Here is a 24,275-nt window from a genome sequence, read left to right as displayed (position 1 = left end):
TTTTAATATTTAATACATTTGAATAAAAAAAATAAATAAAAAAGTTTTTGCTTTGTCATTATTGGGTATTGTGTGTAGAATGATTAGATTTTTTTTTTTTAATACATTTTAAAATAAGGCTAGAAAAAGGGAAGGGGTCTGAATACTGTCTGAATGCACTGTACTCAGCGTATGTATGAATTGTTTACAATTTTGATTTCTTTAAAACAATATAATTGTTGGAGTTCAGGTGTTTGACGACTGATTGGTGACTAGGTGCATTCTATTTTTATTTTTATAATTTTTTTATTTTACCCCCTTTTTCTCCCCAATTTTGATATTTTCTCATTGCTGCAACTCCCCAACGGGCTCGGGAGGCAAAGGTCGAGTCATGCGTCCTCCGAAACATGACGCGCCAAACCACGCTTCTTAACAACCTTCCGCTTAACCTGGAAGTCAGCCGCCCCAATGCGTTGGAGGAAACACTGTTCAACTGACGACCGGGGATCAGCCTGCAGGCGCCCACCACAAGGAGTCGCTAGAGCGCGATGAGCCAAGTAAAGCCCCCCCGGTCAAATTGTGCACCGCCCTATGGGACTCCCGATCAAGGCCGGTTGTGATACAGCCCGGGATCAAACTCGGGTCTGTAGTGATGCATCTAGCACTGCGATGCAGTGCTTTCGACCACTGCGCCACTCGGGAGGCACACCTCTACTTCTAGTTCACCGCTTCTAATAATAACAAACAGCAATAGTCATGAATTGGATTGATTTTGCACTCCTGCAAGTGTTCAAAGTTCTTAAATGACAAGGGGAAATGCACCTCATCTGATCCATGTAGCCTCCATTAGTTCCTACCCCATACTGTGTATTGTGGTTATGATGTGTCTGTGCATTGACGTGTGTGTTCTGTGTCCTGTGTCTCCTTTCTCTGCATCCAGTGCATCAATCAAGCACCAGCATGACATTGTGCACAGGGACCTCAGGGTGAGTCATCTATCACCATGGCAACGCAACACCTGGGGGGGCTGAGTCATCATGCCCCCACCCCCAAATCCCTCCTGCTGGCAACCCTACCGACGCATATACACACATGTGTATATGAAAGCCAATGAAAACGTAAACACGATTCCACACACACACACGTAAGCAAATAAAAACATTTAATTCTTTGGACGTCAGAGAGTGGCTGGTGGAAAAAAACAACAGGCCCTTTCCATCTAGTCAGACTGGAATTAAAAGTAGAGGCACTGAGCCAGACCGTGTTTATAATTTCTAATTCCTTATATTAATAACCTCTTGAAGCTAGGGGGCACTATTTTTAATGTTTGGAAAAATAACGTTCCCAAAGTAAACGGCCTATTTCTCATGACCAGATGCTAGAATATGCATATAATTAACAGATTCGGATAGAAAACATTCTAAAGTTTCCAAAACTGTCAAAATATTGTCTGTGAGTATAACAGAACTGATATGGCTACTGATATTGCTACTGATATTGATACTGAGGATAATCAAATCAGGAAGTGCCTCTTATTTTGAAACTTCTCTGTTCCTTTTTTTTTATTTTACCTTTATTTAACCAGGCAAGTCAGTTAAGAACAAATTCTTATTTTCAATGACGGCCTGGGAACAGTGGGTTAACTGCCTGTTCAGGGGCAGAACGACAGATTTGTACCTTGTCAGCTCGGGGGTTTGAACTCGCAACCTTCCGGTTACTAGTCCAACGCTCTAACCACTAGGCTACGCTGCCGGTTACTAGGCTATGCGTGCCTGTCCTTCATTTAAAGGGATATCAACCAGATTCCTTTTTCTGGGGCTTCCCTAACGTGTCAACAGTCTTTAGACATAGTTTCAGGCTTTTATTTTGAAAAATGAGCGTGAAGTATCACATTGCGTAAGTGGATAGGTGGGGGCTCTCAGAGTGAGTTGGTGCGCAATTGAGTAAAACGGCCATTGGTCCTCCCGCTGTTATGGAAAAAGCTACACACTCGGTTGATATATTATCGAATATATATTTTAAAAACTACCTGAGGAATGATTATAAAAAACATTTGACATGTTTCTGTGGACATTATGAAGACTATTTGGAATTTCCGTCTGCGTTGTCGTGACCGCTCTTTCCTGTGGATTTCTGAACATAACGCGACAAACAAACGTCGTTCTTTATGGAACATTGGCTGTGTAACTGGGAGTCTCGTGAGTGAAAACATCCGAAGATCAAAGGTAAACGGTTAATTTGATTGCTTTTCTGATTTTCGTGACCAAGCTTCCTGATGCTAAGTGTACATAATGCTATGTTAGGCTATCGATAAACTTACACAAACGCTTGGATTGCTTTCGCTGTAAAGCATAATTTCAAAATATGAGACGACAGGGTGATTAACAAAAGGCTAAGCTGTGTTTTAAAATATAGTAATATTATTTGACTGTTGGACATCATTTGCAAAGGCACACACCTGTCTATATAAAGGTCCCACAGCTGACAGTGCAGGTCAGAGCAAAATCCAAGCCATGAGGTCAAAGGAATTGTCCGTAGAGCTCAGAGACAAGATTGTGTTGAGGCACAGATCTGGTTAAGGGTAGCATTGAAGGTCCCCAAGGTCCCCAAGAACACAGTGGCCTCCATCATTCTTAAACAGAATACGTTTGGAACAACCAAGACTCTTCCTAGAGCTGGCCGCCTGGCCAAACTGAGCAATCGGGGGAGAAGTGCCTTGGTCAGGGAAGTGACCAAGAAACCGATGGTCACTCTGACAGAGCTCCAGAATTCCTCTGTGGAGAAGGTAGAACCTTTCCAGAAGGACAAACATCTCTGCTGCACTCCATCAATGATGTTTTTATGGTAGAGTGGCCAGACAGAAGCCACTCCTCAGTAAAAGGCACATGACAGCCCGCTTGGAGTTTGCCAGAAGGCACCTAAAGGATTGTCAGACCATGAGAAACAAGATTCTCTGATCAAATGAAACCAATACTGAACTCTTTGGCCTGAATGCCATGTCACATCTGGAGGAAACTTGGCACCCTCCCTACGGTGAAGCATGATGGTGGCAGCATGTTTTTCTGCAGCAGGGACTGGGAGACCAGTCAGGATCGAGGGAAAGATGAACAGAGCAAAGTACAGAAAGATCCTTGATGAAAACCTGCTCCAGAGTGCTCAGGATCTCAGACTGGGGTGAAGGTTCACCTTCCAAACACTGCACACAGCCAAGACAACGCAGGAGTGGCTTCGGGACAGGTCTCTGAATGCCCAACCAGAGCCCGGACTTGAACCCAATCGAACAGTGACGCTCACCATCTAACCCGACAGTGCTTGAGAAGATCTGCAGAGAAGAATGGGAGAAACTCCCCAAATACAGGTGTGCCAAGCTTGTAGCGTCATCCCGAAGAAGACTCAAGGCTGTAATTGCTGCCAAAGGTGCTTCAACAAAGTACTGAGTAAAGGGTCTGAATACTTTTGTTAATGTGCTATTTCCAGGTATTCCACACAAGGCTATACAGTTGCCTGACATTTTGTCATGCAAATAAGCTATGGCTAGCCAACATCAGACATTGGGAAAATGTGTGAAAATATCCAGTAGGCCAGCATCCCGGAGTCGCCTCTTCACTGTTGACGTTGAGACTGGTGTTTTGTGGGTACTATTTAATGAAGCTGCCAGTTGAGGACTTGTGAGGCATCTGTTTCTCTAATGTACTAGTCCTCTTGCTCAGAGCCAGTTTGCACTGTTCTGTGAAGGGAGTAGTACACAGCGTGGTACGAGATCTTCAGTGTCTTGGTAATTTCTCACATGGAATAGCCTTCATTTCTCAGAACAAGAATAGACTGATGAGTTTTAGAACAAAGTTAACACAACGTGGCATTGGAAGACAGAAGTGATGGTTGCTGAAAATGGGCCTCTGTACGCCTATGTAGATATTCCATAAAATAAATCTGCCATTTCCAGCTACAATAGTCATTTACAACATTAACAATGTCCACACTGTATTTCTGATCAATTTTATGGTATCTTAATGGACAAAAACAAGGACATTTCTAAGTGAGCCCAAACTTTTGAACGGTACTGTATATGTCACAGAGTTTGCCCCATGAGAGTGCACATGCACAGTTGTTGCCCATCTCCGCTGTAGTTTTAGTCGGCCACATAAAATAATTATCTAAAATAATCTCAATCATTTTAGGTGGAAAAGTACAAATTTCCTGTCTCAAAAGCAATGGTACTTTTGCTAAAAACAGCTCATTCGGCCATTCGCTTTCATTAAAACAAAGAATTTTCTCAATGGCTTGTTGACTGTCAACATAGCAGAGTTAGCAGTGCACAAAGATACGTCACGAGACTCATTCCAGTTCTAGACTGCAGGGAGAGAGAGGGAGAAGGCAAACTCAACCAAACTAATTTCAAGGTATGGAATCTTTTGGGAAATGTGTGATTTTGGGTCAACTTCTCCTTCAATAAACTGATTGACTGCCATGACTGACCTGGATGCCATTGTGGATGAAGCCCCTGCGGTAGCGGGCTGGTCTGAGGTGAGGATACTCCTCTGTGCTGGTCACCTTGATGCCCCACACTGACTTCCAGGCCTCGTACAGCTGGCTGTGGACAGGGTAGACCCCCGAGTGGTGGGGGGCCACAGCATATCCCATGTCTGTAGGAATCCCATGCTCCTGGAGGGGAAGACGGGGGTGGGGATAGATATGAGACAGAGAGAAAGATGGATGTCAGAAGTGTCTAGGGACAGGAGGGACACCCAGAACAAATTGCAATAACAAACGTGATGAAATTGCCATTTTAATGATCATGAATGAGTCACAGTCTGCATCAAAACAAACACGCAGCAGAAAAAAATATGTGCAACTTCTCCACTGGAGGGCAACATAGCCCTGCTTGATCTACAAATCACTACACTGTAAAAAACGCAACAGTCAGGAAGCTCAGCAGGAGCTTAAATTCTTTAGAGCAGGGATCTCCAACCATGTTCCTGGAGAGCTACCGTCCTGTAGGTTTTCATTCCAACCATAATCTAGCACACCTGATTCTAATAATTAGCTGGTTGATAAGATTAAATCAGGATATATGTAACTGGGGTTGGAGCGAAAACCTACAGGAGGGTAGCTCTCCTGGAACAAAGTTTGAGAGCCCAGCTTTATAGACTAACACAAATACATCAAACTGAATGTATAGTGTGGTACCGTGGCACTGTGCCCCTCGCTGGCAGAACACAGAGTGCTGGGAATGCTTAAAGCTAGAATCCGCAGTTGCTACATAATTTTTTTACTTATAAATTAATGATACCCATTGATTTTTGAAGAATATGACTTATAAAAGCCTCATGAGCTTAGTTCAACTGTTGTACCCCTACAGAACCCAGAATATATACTTGTCTGACACAACATTAATGTATACAAACACTGTACAATTTGGTTTGACATTCGATATCGCAATGGCACTTAATCTCAAAACAACTATAAATTGTAGAAATTCCTACACAAATATTTAAAGCATTTAATGAAACAACTAAAAGATGTGCAACATGAAATTATTGTCCCATTTACATTGTGTAATTTATTTACGGTCCCTAACTAGACCCACAGAGTATACAAAGTCAAACCAACTTTGCAACTGTCGCACACAGGCCAGGTGAAGCTAATTGGCGAAAGAAGTTGGATGCTCATTAAGCCATGATGAAGGACCCACTACCCTCTCTCTCCCTGACCACTCAGAGACACAGTCCATCACTGTCAGCCAGAAGGGCAGCTGTTTGGCAGCAGGGATTACTGAGAGGGGACGCTGCTGCTGGCTAGTATTCACCTCACACACACACCCGCTGACACCGTCTGCTCCCTGGGCCCAGGCCCCTGACTCCCAATGCCACTCACTACATCAACACACACAGCTGCCTTGGGGGCAGCATGCTTCTCACTACATCAATAAGGCAGCCTTGGGGGCATCTTTTGCACCAATGTCTGCGAGCCATGTTACTGTACATTAAGAATGGGCCTTATTGGACTTTTATTTGGCATATGGCCAAGTCCCCAGCCTCTAACATACAAGCTGAAGCACAAGGATATTGGATGGTAGATATCATATATATATATATATTCATTCATTGTGCATATGAAATGACAGGTAATTGCTCACAAGTAAAAATCCACAACGGCCAGCATCCAGGAATTCAATTACCACTCACCATTTGGATTAACAAGGCCATAACTACATGCCTAACTACGATGTGCTGAGGATGAGCATACCTGTATACACGGCATCTTACCAGAGAGAGCTATAGTATGATTATGATGCTTGGTGTCCATGGACGCACACTCACCTGGGCAAACAGCATGTTGAGCCTCATTTGCTCAGCCAGCACGCTGACGTTGTGGAACAGGTGGGGCTGCATGTGACTCCACATGTGGGGGAACCACCAGAACTCCTTCCTGTTTCTTAGCAGCATGTCATCTCCCCGGTCCTCCTCGTCTGTGCCTGGAGGGGTAGGGAAGAGGAAGGGAGCAGAGAGGGCGGGAGGAGGGGGAGGGAAGGAAATAATGGGTACAAAGTTTCTCAATGACACCATCAAACTCAGAATCTACAGTGACACTGTCTAGTACAGGGTATGTTTTGTTTTTTCACTTAGTGATGCCCTCACCTGTGTGATAGAACTTTCCAGAGAAGCCGAGGTTGAAGGTAAAATTGGGGACCAGCATTCGCAGCTTGTTTTGCGTTTTGAGCAAGGCCTGCAAACGAGGACATGACAAAAGGAATAGGATTTATAGTCACAATTGCAGTTATTAGCTTCAAAAACGATCATGTTGCTGACAAACTTAAAGGCCCAGAGCAGTCAAAAACATGATTTTCCTGTGTTTCATATATATTTCCACACAATGTCGGAATAACACTTTGAAATTGTAAAAATTATAATACCTAAGGCTATTTTGGTGACCGTATTACCGCCACACCAGCGGTCACGAGTCATGAAGGCAGTCAAATTCCACATGACCAGTCACGGTAATTAGGATTCTCCAAGCTCTGATGCTGCTGATGCTAAGGCGTGGTGCTAAAGCTTAAAATGGTGTGAACGATGCTGAATAGGTGTAGACAAAGAAGAGCTCTCCAGTAGGTGTACCAAAAGATTCAAGGAACATTTTCTCAAAAGTGAGGTTACAAATGTATCAACTTTCAAAGCAGAATTACTTTCCCATTGTTCCTCAACTGTAGTATATGATATACCATTTTCTCAGTCTTTACTTTTATCCAATGGAAAAAAACACAAATTCAAATGTTGCTACATAAGACCGAATCGAGCCGGTCGGTCACAGATTAAATCAAGAATAGTCTGATAGGTGACAATATTAGCCTATTACTTAGAGTGGGGCAAAAAGTACTTAGTCAGCCACCAATTGTGCAAGTTGTCCCACTTAAAAAGATGAGAGAGGCCTGTAATTTTCATCATAGGTACACTTCAACTATGACAGACAAAATGAAAAAAAAAAAAAAATCCAGAAAATCACACTGTAGGATTTTTAATGAATTTACTTGCAAATTATGGTGGAAAATAAGTATTTGGTCAATAACAAAAGTTTATCTCAATACCCTTTGTTGGCAATGACAGAGGTCAAACGTTTTCTGTAAGTCTTCACAAGGTTTTCACACACTGTTGCTGGTACTTTGGCAAAGTCTAACTGGCATACATAAACAGCGGGCGAGTTTCAAGTTTGGAAAAGATAATTATCACCATAAAAAAAGCACCTTTATAATAAAAGCATTACATGCATAATCGCATTTGCGGTCACTTTTGATAATGGTGTTTTCCCACTAATGGAACATTCAAGGTTATAGCCTACTGCCGTATGCACATTCCTGCGCTTATAATGTTAAGAAATAGCCTAATAGTTTATCAACATTTTAAGCTAACCGTTCAGAGCTGTTGAGTCAGCCACATTACATAAAACCATTTTGTTTATGCTAGTGGTTGTATTAATTTGAGATCTATCACATCCCACAACTGTCCCAGACTATGTTTGGAATATTTATTTATAGCACAGAATAGGTCAACGTTTGTACTATGGGGGATAGTAGATTGACATAAGCTTGTGCTTTTGCTGTTCATTAGACCTACTCATCTTGTTGGTTGACAAAAAGTAAACGTGGACCGTTCTTCCAATATCTTCAACATGCACCTCGGAAATGGATAAGAACGCGCGCAGTTGCATCCCTGATGTGTCTGTCTTCACTTGTAGCCTCTGAGGATAACCTGATCAGGTGATGGAGAGCCATGTGAGTGAGAGGTGCTTCGGAGTGCGCAGCACTCTGGGAGAAGGGCACAACGCAGCACTCGGGGTTGCAAAAATCAGGGATTTCTTTTAGGGTTCATTACAGCCACACAAAATGGATGTTCCCGGGAAGTTGAGGCATTATCAAGTGGTTGTCAGATTGTGAATGAGAGACTGATGAAGTGTGTATAGCCTGCGCAAAAACAAAGCAGAGCTCATGCCTTTGAATCAACTTTTATCAAATCATCATTAGAGTCGCATCACGCAGCCTAACAATGTATTAAAAATCAAAACATATACATATAGCCCGTTTGTAGGAACAACTAAAGTTACATTAATAACTTTAAATTAAGCAGATAGGAGTACATATTTATTTGTTAACTGCTCAACACAGAATAGCCGCAAGTGCGCAACCTCAAATCATTTGGAAAAAATATTATTTCAATTCAGCTTAAATATAAAATAATGCCACAGAATTATATGGAAATCTTGTCTGCTAAATGAACTACTGTAGCCCACAGCCATTTGGTATAACGAGATCAGGACATAACATACGGTGCATTCGGAAAGTATTCAAACCACTTGACTTTTTCCACATTGTTACGTTACAGCCTTATTCTAAAATGGATTAAATACAACATTTCCCTCATCAAGCTACATACAATACTGACGAAGGAAAGGTTTGTATAAATGTTTGTCAATTCATAAAAATAAATAAAAAACAGATACCTTATTGACATAAGTATTCAGAACCTCTGCTGTGAGACTCGAAATTGAGCTCAGGTGCATCCTGTTTCCATTGACCATCCTTGAGATGTTTCTACAACTTGATTGAAGTCCACCTGAGGTAAATTCAATTGATTGGACATGATTTGGAAAGGCACACACCTGTCTATATAAGGCAAAAACCAAGCCATGAGGTCAAAGGAATAGTCCGTGGAGCTCCGAGACAGGATTGTGTCGAGATACATATCTGGGAAGGGTACCAAAAAATGTCTGCAGCATTGAAGGTCCCCAAGAACACAGTGGACTCCATCATTCTTAAATGGAAGAGGTTCGGAACCACCAAGACTCTTCCCGGAGCTGGCCACCCCGCCAAACTGAGCAATTGGGGGAGAAGGGCCTTTGTCAGGGAGGTGACCAAGAACCTGATGTTCACTCTGACAGAGCTCCAGTGTTCCTCTGTGGAGATGGGAGAACCATCCAGAAGGACAACCATCTCTGCAGCATTCCACCAATTATGCCTTTATAATAGAGTGACCAGACTGAAACCACCCCTCAGTAAAAAGGCACATGACAGCCCGCCTGGAGTTCGACAAAAGGTACCTAAAGGACTCTCAGACCATGAGAAACAAGATTCTCTGGTCTGATGAAACCAAGATTGAACTCTTTGGCCTGAATGCCAAGTGTCACGTCTGGATGAAACCTGGCACTATCCCTACGGTGAAGCATGGTGGTGGCAGCATCATGCTATGTGGATGTTTTTCAGCAGCAGGGACTGGGAGACTAGTCAGGATCGAGAGAAAGATTAACGGAGCAAAATACAGAGAGATCATTGACGAAAAAGCCCCAGAGCTCTCAGGACCTCAGACTGGGGAGAAGGTTCACCTTCCATAAGGACAATGACCCTAAGCACACAGCCAAGACAATGCAGGAGTGGCTTTGGGACAAGTCTCTGATTGTCCTTGAGTGGCCAACCCGAGTACGGACTTGAAGTCGATCGAATGTCTCTGGAGAGATCTGAAAATAGCATCTCTCCCCATCCAACCTGACAGAGTTTGAGAGGATCTGCAGAGAAGAATTGGAGAAACTTGCCAAATACAGGTGTGTCTAGCTTGTAGCGTCATACCCAAGAAGACTCGAGACTGCTATCGCTGCCAAAGGTGCTTCAACAAAGTACTGAGTAAAGGGTCTGAATACTAATGTAAATGTGATTTTTTTTTAATACATTTGACAAATTCTAAAAATCTGTTTTCGCTTTGTCATCATATGTAGATTGATGTGGGGGAAAAAACTATTGAATCAATTTCAGAACAAGGCTGTAATGTAACAAAATGTGGAAGAAGTGAAGGGGTCTGAAAACTTTCCACTCTAAGGACAACTAAGAGTATGCTTTTCTGTTCTTCTGAAATATACATTTTTTTCATATCATGTTTATTTGAAAAATGCATTTATTGTGAAGGTGTAGGCTAAATTACATGGATTTATTTTAAAAATGTAGACGTTCCAAAGGTTTGCATCAGTGGCTTGTAGGCTATGTGTGGAAGACAGGATAAGCAAAATATGCTTATATTAAACTTTTTGGGATAGGGGGCAGCATTTTCACTTTTGGATGAATAGCGTGCCCAGAGTGAACTGCCTCCTACTCTGTCCCAGATGCTTCTATATGCATAGTATTATTAGTATTGGATAGAAAAGACTCTGAAGTTTCTAAAACTGTTTGAATGATATCTGTGAGTATAACAGAACTCATATGGCAGGTGAAAACCTGAGATAAATCCAACCAGGAAGTGGGACATCTGAGGTTTGTAGTTTTTCAAAGCTTGGCCTACCGAATACACATTGAGATATGGATAAAGTTGCACTTCCTACGGCTTCCACTAGATGTCAACCGTCTTTTGAAACTTGAATGAGCATTCTACTATAAAGGAGAGGCTCATGAGACCTCTGAGTCAGTGGTCTGGCAGAGAGCCTTGGTCTCATGACGCGCACTCCCGACAGAGTTACCTCTCGTTCCAGTGCTTTTCTGAAGACAAAGGAATTCTCCGGTTGGAACATTATTGATGTTTTATGTTAAAAGTTGGATGAAGTGCCTGCGCCTCATGAAGATGGATTACTGGGCTGAACACATTAACAAGTGCCTATTTGGACATAAATGATGGAACTTTATGGAACAAATCAGTCATTTTTGTCGAACTGGGATTCCTGGGAGCGCCTTCTGATGAAGATCATCAAAGGGAATATTTATGGTGTTGTTTCCAACTTTGATATTCCTCTGGCTGTTTCGGGTTCTGAGCGCTGTTCTCAGATTATGCTTTTTCCGTAAAGTTTTTTTTAAATCTGACACAGCGGTTGCATTAAGGAGAAGTCTATCTTTAATTCTGTGAATAACACTTGTATCTTTTATTATGAGTATTTCTGCAAAATCACTGGATGTTTTGGAATCAAAACATTACTGCACGTAAGGCGCCAATGTAAACTGAGATTTCTGGATATAAATATGCACATTATCGAACAAAACATACATGTATTATGTAATATGATGTCCTATGAGTGTCATCTGATGAAGATCATCAAAGGTTAGTGATTAATTTTATCTATATTTCTGCTTTTTGTGACCACTATCTTTGGCTGGAAAAATGGCTGTGTGTTTATTCAACTTGGCTATGACCTAACATAATCATATATTGTGCTTTAGCTGTAAAGCATTTTTGAAATCGGACACGATGGGTAGATTAACAAGATGTTTCTTTCATTTGCTGTATTGGACTTGTAAATGTGTGAAAGTTACATATTTCAAAAAAAAAATTGAATTTCGCGCACTGCCTTTTCAGCGGAATTTTGTCGAGGGGTTCCTGCGCTAGACAGTTATTTCAAATCAAATTTTATTTGACACATGCATCGAACTCAACGGTTGTAGACTGTGAAATGCTTACCTAAAAGCCCTTTAAGAAAATAGAGTTAAATAAACTAAAGTTTAAAAAAATAGTTACAATGAAATATTAATAACGGGCCTATATACTGGGGGTACCGGTACCGAGTCAATAAGCAGGGGTACAGGTTAGTCGACTAGGCATAGATAATAAACAGCGAGCAGTGTAAAAACAAAGGGGGGGGGGGGGGGGGGGGTTGTTGTCCTGGCACCACACTGCCAGCTTGTTGACCTCCTTCCCTATAGGCTGTCTCATCATTGTCGGTGATCAGGCTGTTGTGTCATCAGCAAACTTAATGAAAGTTTTGGAGTCGTGCTTGGCCACAGTCGTGGGTGAACAGGAAGTCCATGATCCAGTTGCAGAGGGAGGTGTTTAGTCCCAGGGTTCTTAGCTTAGTGATGAGCTTTGAGGGCACTATGGTGTTGAACGCTGAGCTATAGTCAATGAACAGCATTCTAACATAGGTGTTCCTTTTGTTCAGGTGGGAAAGCGCAGTGTGGCGTGCGATTGGGATTGTGTCATTTGTAGATCTGTTGGGGTGGTATGTGAATTGAACTGGGTCTAGGCTAGGGTTTCCGGGACGATGGTGTTGATGTGAGCCATCACCAGCCTTTCAAAGCACTTCATGGCTACCGACGTGAGTGCTACAATGTGGTAGTCATTTTGGCAGTTTACCTTCACTCTCTTGGGCACAGGGACTATAGTGGTCTGCTTGAAACATGTAGGTATCACAGACTCGGTCAGGGAGAGGTTGAAAATTTCAGTGAAGACACTTGCCAGTTGGTCCGCGCATGCTTTGAGTACACGTCCTGGTAATATGTCTGAATGTTGACCTGTTTAAAGGTCTTGCTCACATCGGCTACAGAGAGTGTGATCACACAGTCGTCCGGAACAGCTTGTGCTCTCATGCATGCTTCAGTGTTGCTTGCCTCGAAGCGAGCATAAAAGGCATTTAGCCTGTCTGGTAGGCTCAAGTCACTGGGAAGCTCGCAGCTGGATTTCCCTTTGTAGTCCATAATAGTTTGCAAGCCCTGCCACATTCAACGAGCATCAGAGCCGGTGTAGTATTAATCCATCTTAGTCCTGTATTGACGCTTTGCCTGTTTGATGGTTCGTTTGAGGGCATAGTGCGATTTCTTATAAGCATCCAGATTAGTGTCCCGCTCCTTGAAAGCGGCAGCTCTAGCCTTAAGCTCATTGGGGATGTTGCCTGTAATCCATGGCTTCTGGTTGGGAGATGTACGTACAATCACCGGCTGACAAAATTTTGTGACCGCCACAGCCCTAATAATACCCTTTTAGTGTAAGAGCTGTTTGAAAAGACTGCATGATATTGCAGCCTGTTTTGGCGGGATGATGCTTTGGCCTGCCAGGTGAGACCAAAAAGAAAGAGAGTTCCAAACCTCTAGCTAGTTTTCAGTTTTCCCCTTCCCACTCAGACCACGCCCAGACAGTCCTTGCAAAATGCTTGCTTGAGAAATCGGTCTTTGCTAAGAAGCTATTTTTGTTTGTTTTTGACTACTTTAATTGAAAACAATCACAGTAAGGTCCTTAATTGTTACCAGGAAATGATTTGATATTGAGTCAAAAAACAGCTGCATTGGGCCTTTAACAACTAGATTGGATACAACAAAATGCAGATGCATCATAAAAGTCTGAGTGGAAAGACAAGTAATAAATAAATAAAAGTATCTGCTGTACCCATAAAGGGTAAAAAAAATGTGCACATGTTGGGTTATTGTAAAGATTTTAATGGGATTGCAAAGCAAACCCGCGGAGCCCTGGAGTCCTGTTCAACAAATTCCCCAAACCGTCACACTTTATCAGCTATATCAGATGACTACAGCAGCATCCTCACACAAATCACAACATGGGGAAAGAGATTGCTGCTCTGCCTTCACATATCAACCCAGAGCTGCAGAGCTATGCACTTTACCTCCACTGTTCAAACCTCTGGGAGAGAGATAGCAGCTGTACCTGATAAGACCCAATCGCTGACTTATTTAAAGGGGTACTGATGTCCTTGAGCATGTGTGCATTCACTGTTTGTTTTCCTTGCAGATTAGGATGAGTGTGTGTGAGTGTTTGTGGGGTCTGTGTGTGTGTTTGTGTGTGTGTGTGGAAATATGATCCATGTCTCAGTATTAGCTGCCTAGGAGCACCTGAGGTTTGCTGACAGAGATATGTCTCCCCACAGACATCAAGACATAATTCATGTATGATGACAAGCGGCGATCAGAAACTGAACAGCAGCGTCTGATATCTTCTCCATCTCCTCCAGCACAACAACAACTGCTCCTCTTTTTCAAAAGTCCTTCAGTGTTTCTGAGGAGGACATGGGGGACTGAGAGAGGTGAAACTAAACAGGGGGATGAGGTAAGGGGCATTGTTCTGTGGGCACACAGACAGAACTTGGTGCCAGCCTGGAAAAGAAGAGTATAGGTAGGGAGAGCTGGGTTAAACAGAAGGGCAGATGGACAGAATGAGGGTGGGGTATAAGGGGTTGGTCAGGAGGCCCTTGTCAGTCAGTCTCCACTGCAACTGATCTCCACCGTCTGTGTGTGCTTCTATTTCTTCTTCAGATCATTGACCTCAATATGCTTGAATTGTCTTGCGAAAAATCTAAAGACATTGTGAATTCCCTGGGCTGGCTAAAAACCTCACCCTGCAGTGATGATCTGACTTAAGCCTCTGGGCATTGGCTGACCCTACTTTAGACTGTCAACAGGACTCCCACCTGGCCTGCATAACAGGAGGATGATGAAAGGGGACATGGCCAAGGACAAACATCAGCAGCTGCCATTTACCATATGGGCAGAGAAATAGAAATGCTTATTTAAGATGCTAAGGTGAGAGAGTACCCATCCAACCGGAGTGAATATGGAAGCACTCCAAGTGCACTGTATGTAAATTCAACCATCTAAAGCAAATAGAGTATCGCTGACGTTACATCGAAGGAGTCAACCATATCAAATGCACCATGGAAAAGTGAACAGGGGTATGCGTGTATGGGAAATCAGCTTTAGTGTTTAGGAGTCTGAGGCTGCACCCCCAGAGTGAGAATAGACGAGATTAGTGGTCCATTAAGGCATCAGCATGCTTCAGTTCAGTTGGTGGCTAGCCGAACGAGTGATGGGCAAATCGAATGAGTGTGCAGGCGTGCAATTTTTTTTACATTTTTGTTTAAGCGTGGATCAGCTTAATATTGCGGAAAGAATGTTGCTTCCAATGTAATTGTCTGCATCATTTCCAATCCCCCATATCTTTTTGGTAAATATATATATCCATACACGCATGCATACATATACACATAAATACATACACATACCTATATAGACATACATACTTTAAAAAAAAGAATATACCTTTATTATTATTCCCTGCAAACCCTACCGCCAATCCTCCAATTGGAGTAAACTAATAAACACTTTTACCTTCAAATTATACATCGAATACACATTTTACAGACACAGTCTACTTTACAATAGTTCTCTCTTGTTTGTTCGCGCAATTTTAAATCCAACTAAGATGTTTGGTGCAGTATTTCTAAATGAAAAAATTTGCCTGAAAATGAGTCATCTCACGGTGAATGACAAAGACTTTACTGAAGAATTCCCATTGTTGACCAATCACCGACGAAGGGGCATAGACTTCGGGTAACGACTTCAGCTTGCCTCAAGACAAAAAATGTGACCAAACAATCCCCCCCCAAAAGTCCAAAACAAACAAAAACGTCACAAAATGTCATCATAATATATGTTTCGGCTGGGAAGCATGCGGACACCTTTAGCCATGCCTTGTTTATGCCCTGCTACTCGCCTCACAACTGCTTGAGGTGATTAAAGCTGCTTTGTTGAACAGGAGGCCAGGTGGTAGTGCAGGAAGGCAACACAGCAGTAATTAAACTATAGTCTGCATGGCAACAGCCACAACATTTTACACCATGTCAAGACAGGTGGAAGAAACCTGACCAAAATCTATGAGCTAGAGCTGTCCCGGTCAACTGTAAGTGCTGTTATTGTGAAGTGGAAACGTCTAGGAGCAACAATGGCTCAGCTGCGAAGTGGTAGGCTACACAAGCTCACAGAACAGGACTGCCAAGTTCAGTAGCGGGTAAAATTTGTCTGTCCTCGGTTGCAATACTCACTATGAGTTCCAAACTGCCTCTGGAAGCAACGTCAGCACAATAACTGCTCATTAGGAGCTTCATGAAATGGGTTTTCATGGCTGAGCAGCAGCACACAAGCCTAAAATCACCATGTGCAATGCCAAGCGTCGGCTGGAGTGGTGTAAAGCTCGCAGCCATTGGACACTGGCGCAGTGGAAACGCGTCTGACGGACAAATCTGAGTTCGGTGGATGCCAGGAAAAAGCCACCTGTCCCAATGCATAGCGGCAACTGTAAAGTTTTGTGGGGGAAGAATAATGGTCTAGGGCTGTTTTTCATGGTTTGGGCTAGGCCCCTTAGTGCCAATGAAGGGAAACCTTAACGCTACAGCATACAATGACATTTCAGACGATTATGTGCTTCCAACTATGTGGCAACAGTTTGTGGAAGGCCCTTTCCTGTTTCAGCTTGACAATGCCCCCGTGCGTGCACAAAGCGAGGTAGGTACAGAAATGGTTTATCAAGATTGATGTGGAAGAACTTGACTGGCCTGCACAAGAGCCCTAACCTCAACCCCATCGAAAACCTTTGGGATGAATTGGAAAGCCAACTGGAAGCCAGGCCTACTGCCCAAAATCAGTGGCCGACCTCACTAATGCTCTTGTGACTGAATGGAAGCAATCCCAGCAGCAATGTTCCAACATCTAGTGGAAAGCCTTCCCAGAAGAGTGTTATAATGGCAAAGGGGGGACCAACTCCATATTAATGCTCATGATTTTGAAATGGGAAGTTCGACAAGCTGGTGTCCACATACTTTTGGTCATGTGGTATAACTCTCTGGATCAATATGCTGTGGTGAAAATGTTATTTGGATAGACATCAAATATATTTCAGCATCTTTAACACATTAGAAAGTGGTAAGTGGTTCCATTGACTTGATGCTCGAGAGACCATGTTGGCCCATTCTTTTCAGAGAGGACCACTTCTGTTCAGAAGATTGAGGTGAGCAAAATCAATGGGCCATTCTTCCGACTACACTACCTTGGCTGTTCTATTCTGTGCTCCACAATTAATCCATATATACACGTAATGTAATGTTGCTTTCTCCATTTAGAGAATGGCCTCAAAAGCATGTACCTGACTCGGCTGCCTGAGACGTCAATGGTCTATTAGTCATACAATTTCCACAGGAGCAATTAAGCAGAAATGTCTAACCGGTGGTGTGATAACTAAACACAGCGGCGGTGCCAACAGTACATTTCTCCTTCCATATGCCCTTTTTATGCAACTGCCTGATACCAACCTTGTCAGGTTTAGTTGATGACAGGCTCATTAACTGGTTGAACGACTCTTGGTTGCCCTGCACCTCCCCACCCCCTTACCACTCGTGGGGAAGGAGACACGCTTGGAGTGAGCAGGTCTCTTTTTGCTGAAGCGACAAGTTTGCCCCCTTGTACCGTCCCCCATTACACTCTAAACTGCATCCCTGTTATCAGTGCTAAAGCCTAATTAATACTCCTATTATTTCCCATTAATTGTGTTAATTTAGTTTGATGCATTTGGCAGAGTGGCCCTCCAGGCAACGTGGCTCGCATTTTTGCACCACAAACTGCTGACGTGGGTTAAATGTGTTCAACAGCTATATAGAGCGGCGAGAAAACCCATTAAGAGTGCTGTGACGTACTGGAGACTCTCACACATCTGTTTTTGTCACTTGAAACAAGATTTTGTTCAAGACTGGAAAAGCCTTAACGTCGTCCAGTGGAGGTTTTTCTCAAAGTGAAGAGAACACACGTAAATCTATTTGACACAGTAGCATACTAACAACCAGATACTAGACTAATGGCAGAAGAGACAGATCCTGTTGCGATTCATCCTAATAAACGCTAGCCTTTATTTGGCCTTGCCTTAGAAGCAAGTCACACCTTACGGAGAATGGCAATGGAAATCAATATGTTCAACCGTGTGTCCCACGGTGCGAGGAGTAGGAAAGACACACTTTCTTAAAATAATCAAAGGGTGCTTTAACAGAAACATCTACACTTGTTAAGGTGACAGACTGAAATAATCTTCCCTTTTGGAATATTCTGTGTTTCTGCGTTATTAATAATCTTTACACATTCTTAATTACCACTGACAGTGAACCTAGGCAAATGAATTGAGCCTCACATACAGGCCTACCGTGAGAGCAGAGAGGGAGAGTGTGAGAGAAAGAAAGACCAAGTGAACCCACCTCTACGTCGGTCACCTTCATGCGGGTGCCCTCCTTGCCCACGAAGATGTCGTCCACGTCCACCAGCAGGTGGCGCTCCAGCGAGAGGCAGAGCCGCTTGCCCGTCAGGTAGGCGATGGCGTCCACAAACACCAGCTTGTGCAACCAGTAGGACAGGTTGTTTCCAAACAAGACCCTCTGGATGCCGTCGTGAAGCCCCAGGTCCTGGACCACGGTGGAGTGCATAGCCCTGAGTGGCCCCGGGTGGGTCAGGGCGTCAGAGGACTTGGTGCTGGCCAGGAGGACAGGCTCGTAGGTGGAGTGGTTGGACTGGAACACAGTCCAGTCGTCCCCGGGCAGGGGGCCCTGCTCCACCTCATTAGGTCTGGTGATGTAAAGCAGAGGGGCATTGGGGTTGATTCGGTAGTCCCTCAGACCCAGGTGGGAGTGCAGAAAGAGAGGGAAGCCCTTGAGTTGGGCGCTGAGCAGCGAGTTCTCATTGGCCTTGAAGAAGCCGATGATGCCTACACTGTACTCCACGCAGTACTTGTCCAGCAGATCGCGGTTCCAGGCGTCCAGGTTGACGTACTTCAGCAAGTTCTCGTAGATAACGAGGGCGTATCGGCCACGGTTGCGCTCAGTCAGCGTGGGCATGTCTCCCTTCCCTGGGGCGATCTCGGTGCGGTAGCGGAAGCGGCTGGACTCCAGGATGGCCACGATCTCCTGGCCCAGCTGAGAGTAGATGCTCTCTACAAACACCAGCACCACCGGATCCGTACGAGAGTTGTCCATGGCCTTCACCTGGCGCAGTCGGCCTGAGCGAGGCAGGAAGAGGGGCGCCCGCTGCCCCCCTCCCACAGCCACCGGCACCCCCCCGCAGTCACTGAAGGGCAGCGGGGGTGCCTCCTTGATCTTGGGGCTGTTGCTGACGTAGTAGGCCAAGAAGGCCATGGAGAGGAGGCAGAAGACGATGAGCGCCAGGATGAGGCGATGGAGCTCCAGTTGCCTGACGCCCCGCACCAGCTTCCACAGGCTGGCCACCATACCCGCAGCACGACAGGGGCAGAGCAGAAGGCAGCGTCGGGGACGAACAGCAGCGTGGCTCAGCAGCGGGCAGGGACACAAGAAGAGGAGGAGGGGGAGGGTTGAGCTCCAGACACTGGCACCAAGCTGTGCTGAGGAATAGCCATTTACGCTAGGTCACCATGGCCCCCATAGCCCATGACTCTCCGTCTGGGGCCCTGCTCGTCGCTCCACCTCTCTGTATGCAGGACAAGATGCCTGCCTGGCTGGCTGCTCTGACCGTCTGCGCTGGACTTAGGGCTCCCTCTACACTCTCCTCCCTCTCTCTCTCTCTTTCTCCCAGGCTCGCCCGTCCGCAGCTCTGCTACCGAAGAGGATTGGGTTTCTCTCTCTGTGTGTTCCTCACACTCCTCCTCCTCCGCTCGCTCCCCTCCTCTAGGCGGATCTCTCTCCTTTCTCCGTCACTGAACACCACACCACTCCCTTGTACACATGTAAACACGGCCGTTATCAGGAGACACTGGTTGTATCTCGACCCTATCGTGGGTGTGTAGCTCCTGCTCTCAGGTTCTGTGTGTGTGTGGCTGTACGTTATGTTCAGCAGCTTCTCGGCTGGGGGCCGGTTGGGGCTGGGGCGCACCCTGAACACTGCCCCCTGTGGAGGCCCAGCCTGCTCATCTTGGGGGCGGCAGAGGGAGAAAAAGCCTGAAGGAGGGGCAGAATGTGAGAGAGAAGAGAGAGAGAGAAAGTAGGGTTAGTGCACATCAGATCACACCATGTTCTCATATCCAAAATGTGTCCTCAGGATAATGTCTTTCTCATGACAACGCAAAACTGAAACAGAAGTAAAAGTGGTGAAGCAGGGTCAACAAAGACAGCAATTCAATTAAAAGTACAAATGCATGTTAACTTGACATTGATAGGCAAAAATTATTTGTTTGCACTTTCAAAAACTGCTCAGCTAACAGCATAATAAATCAAAGGCAGCTATAAAACCTTAAGAGAGTAACTTCCTGTCAGACTGAGTTGTTCCCAGTGGGTACACGTCGTCTGTTTGCTGACAGTGGCCCAAAACCCTACGTCTTCAGAGAACAAGTCAGAACATGAGGCAGGGTGAGTTTACTGATCATCTGATTTCATGATGCTTCCATATGGCCTAAAAATTGCAGCCTCGTGAATTTCCCACCATGTCCCCCCCCAACTCAAAACCAGGCCATCTCCGAAGCCCTGTGTCATGAACACATTTTCTCATGAAGCCCAAAATAGCCACGGCAGAACCTGAACCTCCTCCCGCACTCTCTTCCTCCACAAAGATAGCGTTACAGGTGTGAAAGGAAAACTCTGACCTTAAACGTGAATGATTATATGGCTGTGTGGGTGGGTGGCTGAGGGTGTTCACAATCTCAAAAGTGGGCCAATGCTGCACAGCACAATATTTTGTTTACGATTGCAGCCGGTCGAACACAGACGCAGGTGCACAATGGTAGCTCCGTGGGGGGGGGGGGGGGGGGGTCAGGGAACTCAATGCCACGAGAGCTGCTCACTGTCAGTGTGTTAGCAAACTGGGAAATATCTCCAGAACAACACCTGCCTTAAACGGGAGCCACCAGAAATTTAAGGCATTCCACCTGCAGTGGGCTGGGTTGATTCCACTGAGACCAGGTTACGAAACTAGCTCACGCAAATCCATACATCAGCAGTGAAAGAGTGTCTCAGTCCCTGCAGACTGGCTGGATCATTTATCACTGTGGGGGGACTGGAAGAAGCCAACATGGCGCTACAGTGCAAATACAAATATGTGGTTAACTGCAAAGAGCAAAACAAGTAGCCCATATCAGTTCGTTATTAACAAAAAAAACAGACATCGAGTCCGAAGCCAAGACAGACTCTCACAGCCCTGCATTATAAACAGGATGCTGCAATCTATCAAAGTTTCCCTGACATGATCAATGTCATCCACCATGCCCCTACGCAACATTCCCTGGGCAAGCACTTAAAGGATCATTTTTCTCTCAGAAGTGCCAACTAAGCCTTGGCTTTAACAAAGGCACCTTGACCGAGAGAAACAAAGACGGAGTAAAACACAAAGGAAGATGAACACACAGACGGCAAGAGAGATCCAGAATGGACAATGAGGAGTGATAAAGAAAAAGGTAAGCAAGAACTTGAGGAAGGAGAGAGAAAGATCTTGACAGAGACCCTCCCGACTATAATGTAACAAGAGAAACCCTCATGGTGCTTCCGCTCTGAACCCCCCGCATCCCCCAACCCTCCGCCCCCAACACAGAACCTCTGAGACGTGGCGCTCTGGAGCGGACCTCCCTCCCTCAACGCAGACACAACCCATCACCCTCAGTGTGAACAGGGGGGGGGGGGGGGCATCCTGAAACAGGAACCTGCTCTATTTTTAGCCTGAGAACAGCCTCACCTCGCTGACCAATTCCCCTCCAACTGGCTGCAGGGAGACAAATCACAACAACACAGGGTCCTCCTTCTCCTCCCACAGGGGCACAGAAACTGGGTGAGGAGGCGGCACTGGGTTGGGTGGGCTATCGAAGGGAACGATGGGTCAGCGTCACCTTGTCCTCTGAAGTAATGTTTGTTTTTTTGTTTTACTACTGAGTTGGTGGTCATACCTGGAAAAGAATGGAGGTGGGGTAATAGCGACTAGTGTAAGGATCTGACAGACTGGGGGGTAAACAGAGGTGGTAGGTTTGAGGTGGTGTTATGACAGGAGGAAGCAGAGAGGTCTCACCTGAAAAAAGGCGTGTGTGTCTTATCTAACGAGGTTGGTCAGGCAGGAAAACCTGTGAGGGAGAGAGCAGAAAGAAAGAACATGAGAATGCAGTGCTGAGATTTCCCCATCTAAAGAGTGGGTGTTCAGTGTATTTTCTATCTACATAGCGCCCAGTCATCCTCCCAGCCACACAGACAAGCCTTCGGGTAAGAGAGAGAAAAACAGAAAGAGACAGAGCGTTTGACCCTGAACACAACCATGAGTCCCACAGGGCTCCCAGTGAATTTGACAGATTTTACAGCTGACATTTAAGACAGAAACCGGCCCCAAGAGCAGGTCCAGGACGGTTAAGCCCAACGATGTGGGGGAGAGGAGAGGGAAATGAGCTGGTCACTGACCATTTCACACCAAGGCCAAACTGATTCATTGAGCTTCCTGCTCCACTCCTCCTTATATACACTGCTCAAAAAAATAAAGGGAACACTTAATCAACACAATGTAACTCCAAGTAAATCACACTTCTGTGAAATCAAACTGTCCACTTAGGAAGCAACACTGATTGACAATACATTTCACATGCTGTTGTGCAAATGGAAGACACAACAGGTGGAAATTATAGGCAATTAGCAAGACACCCCCAATAAAGGAGTGGTTCTGCAGGTGGTGACCACAGACCACTTCTCAGTTCCTATGCTTCCTGGCTGATGTTTGGTCACTTTTGAATGCTGGCGGTGCTTTCACTCTAGTGGTAGCATGAGACGGAGTCTACACCCCACACAAGTGGCTCAGGTAGTGCAGCTCATCCAGGATGGCACATCAATGCGAGCTGTGGCAAGAAGGTTTGCTGTGTCTGTCAGCGTAGTGTCCAGAGCATGTAGGCGCTACCAGGAGACAGGCCAGTACATCAGGAGACGTGGAGGAGGCCGTAGGAGGGCAACAACCCAGCAGCAGGACCGCTACCTCCGCCTTTGTGCAAGGAGGAGCACTGCCAAAGCCCTGCAAAATTACCTCCAGCAGGCCACAAATGTGCATGTGTCTGCTCAAACGGTCAGAAACAGACTCCATAAGGGTGGTATGAGGGCCCGACGTACACAGGTGGGGGCTGTGCTTACAGCCCAACACCGTGCAGGACGTTTGGCATTTGCCAGAGAACACCAAGATTAGCAAATTCGCCACTGGCACCCTGTGCTCTTCACAGATGAAAGCAGGTTCACACTGAGCACATGTGACAGATGTGACAGAGTCTGGAGACGCCGTGGAGAATGTTCTGCTGCCTGCAACATCCTCCAGCATGACCGGTTTGGCGGTGGGTCAGTCATGGGTGCATTTCTTTGGGGGGCCTCACAGCCCTCCATGTGCTCGCCAGAGGTAGCCTGACTGCCATTAGGTACCGAGATGAGATCCTCAGACCCCTTGTGAGACCATATGCTGGTGCGGTTGGCCCTGGGTTCCTCCTAATGCAAGACCTCATGTGTCTGGAGTGTGTCAGCAGTTCCTGCAAGAGGAAGGCATTGATGCTATGGACTGGCCTGCCCGTTCCCCAGACCTGAATCCAATTGAGCACATCTGGGACATCAAGTCTCGCTCCATTCACCAACGCCACGTTGCACCACAGACTGTCCAGGAGTTGGCGGATGCTATAGTCCAGGTCTGGGAGGAGATCCTTCAGGAGACCATCCGCCACCTCATCAGGAGCATGCCCAGGCGTTGTCGGGAGGTCATACAGGCACGTGGAGGCCACACACACTACTGAGCCTCATTTTGACTTGTTTTAAGGACATTACATCAAAGTTGGATCAGCCTGTAGTGTGGTTTTCCACTTTAATTTTGAGTGTGACTCCAAATCCAGACCTCCATGGGTTGAGACATTTGATTTCCATTGATCATTTTTGTGTGATTTTGTTGTCAGCACATTCAACTATGTAAAGAAAAAAGTATTTAATAAGAATATTTCATTCATTCAGATCTAGGATGTGTTATTTTAGTGTTCCCTTTATTTTTTTGAGCAGTGTAGTTTATAGAGAGCGCTCCCTTCCAGCTGCCTCCTGTCAGTAGCAGTGGCCCGGGGCTATCGCCCTGAGCAGCTTATAAAGCCTAAATGCTGAGGCTGCTGACGGCTGGAGGAGCAGGCTTGAACCGTATTAGGTCCTCCTCCTCACCCCGGGCTCGTCTGGCTCACACTGGGGAGGGAGGACTAAACCACAGAGAAAAGGAGAGACTCCGACTACTAATCCCACAGACCCCACCCTGCTGCAGACTGGATCAGCAGACACAAACAGGGCAGCAGGTGGGAGCTGGGGAG

At 45.4% G+C, this 24,275-nt stretch overlaps 1 protein-coding gene across 5 annotated transcripts in view; it reads right to left on the bottom strand.

Moving 5' to 3' along the window:
- Positions 1-24,275, bottom strand: part of LOC110502443 (bifunctional heparan sulfate N-deacetylase/N-sulfotransferase 2) — a 197,885-nt gene that overhangs the window by 8,654 nt on the left and 164,956 nt on the right. For 4 of the 5 annotated variants that reach the window (XM_036959813.1, XM_021580468.2, XM_036959815.1 and 1 more), the window contains 5 exons: positions 21,992-22,043; positions 18,235-19,941; positions 6,618-6,705; positions 6,300-6,454; positions 4,456-4,641 (listed from right to left, as the gene is read on the bottom strand). In XM_036959813.1, the coding sequence (XP_036815708.1) occupies positions 4,456-4,641; positions 6,300-6,454; positions 6,618-6,705; positions 18,235-19,257 (1,452 nt within the window). In that variant the 5' untranslated portion in view covers positions 19,258-19,941; positions 21,992-22,043. Of the gene's footprint in view, positions 1-4,455; positions 4,642-6,299; positions 6,455-6,617; positions 6,706-18,234; positions 19,942-21,664; positions 21,873-21,991; positions 22,044-24,275 lie in introns of all 5 variants that reach the window. The other variant, XM_021580469.2, reaches the window with a different exon arrangement.

This window comes from Oncorhynchus mykiss, chromosome 23 (assembly GCF_013265735.2).
Source record: "Oncorhynchus mykiss isolate Arlee chromosome 23, USDA_OmykA_1.1, whole genome shotgun sequence".
Lineage (NCBI taxonomy): Eukaryota > Metazoa > Chordata > Actinopteri > Salmoniformes > Salmonidae > Oncorhynchus > Oncorhynchus mykiss.
This window is presented reverse-complemented; position numbering and strand designations above follow the sequence as displayed.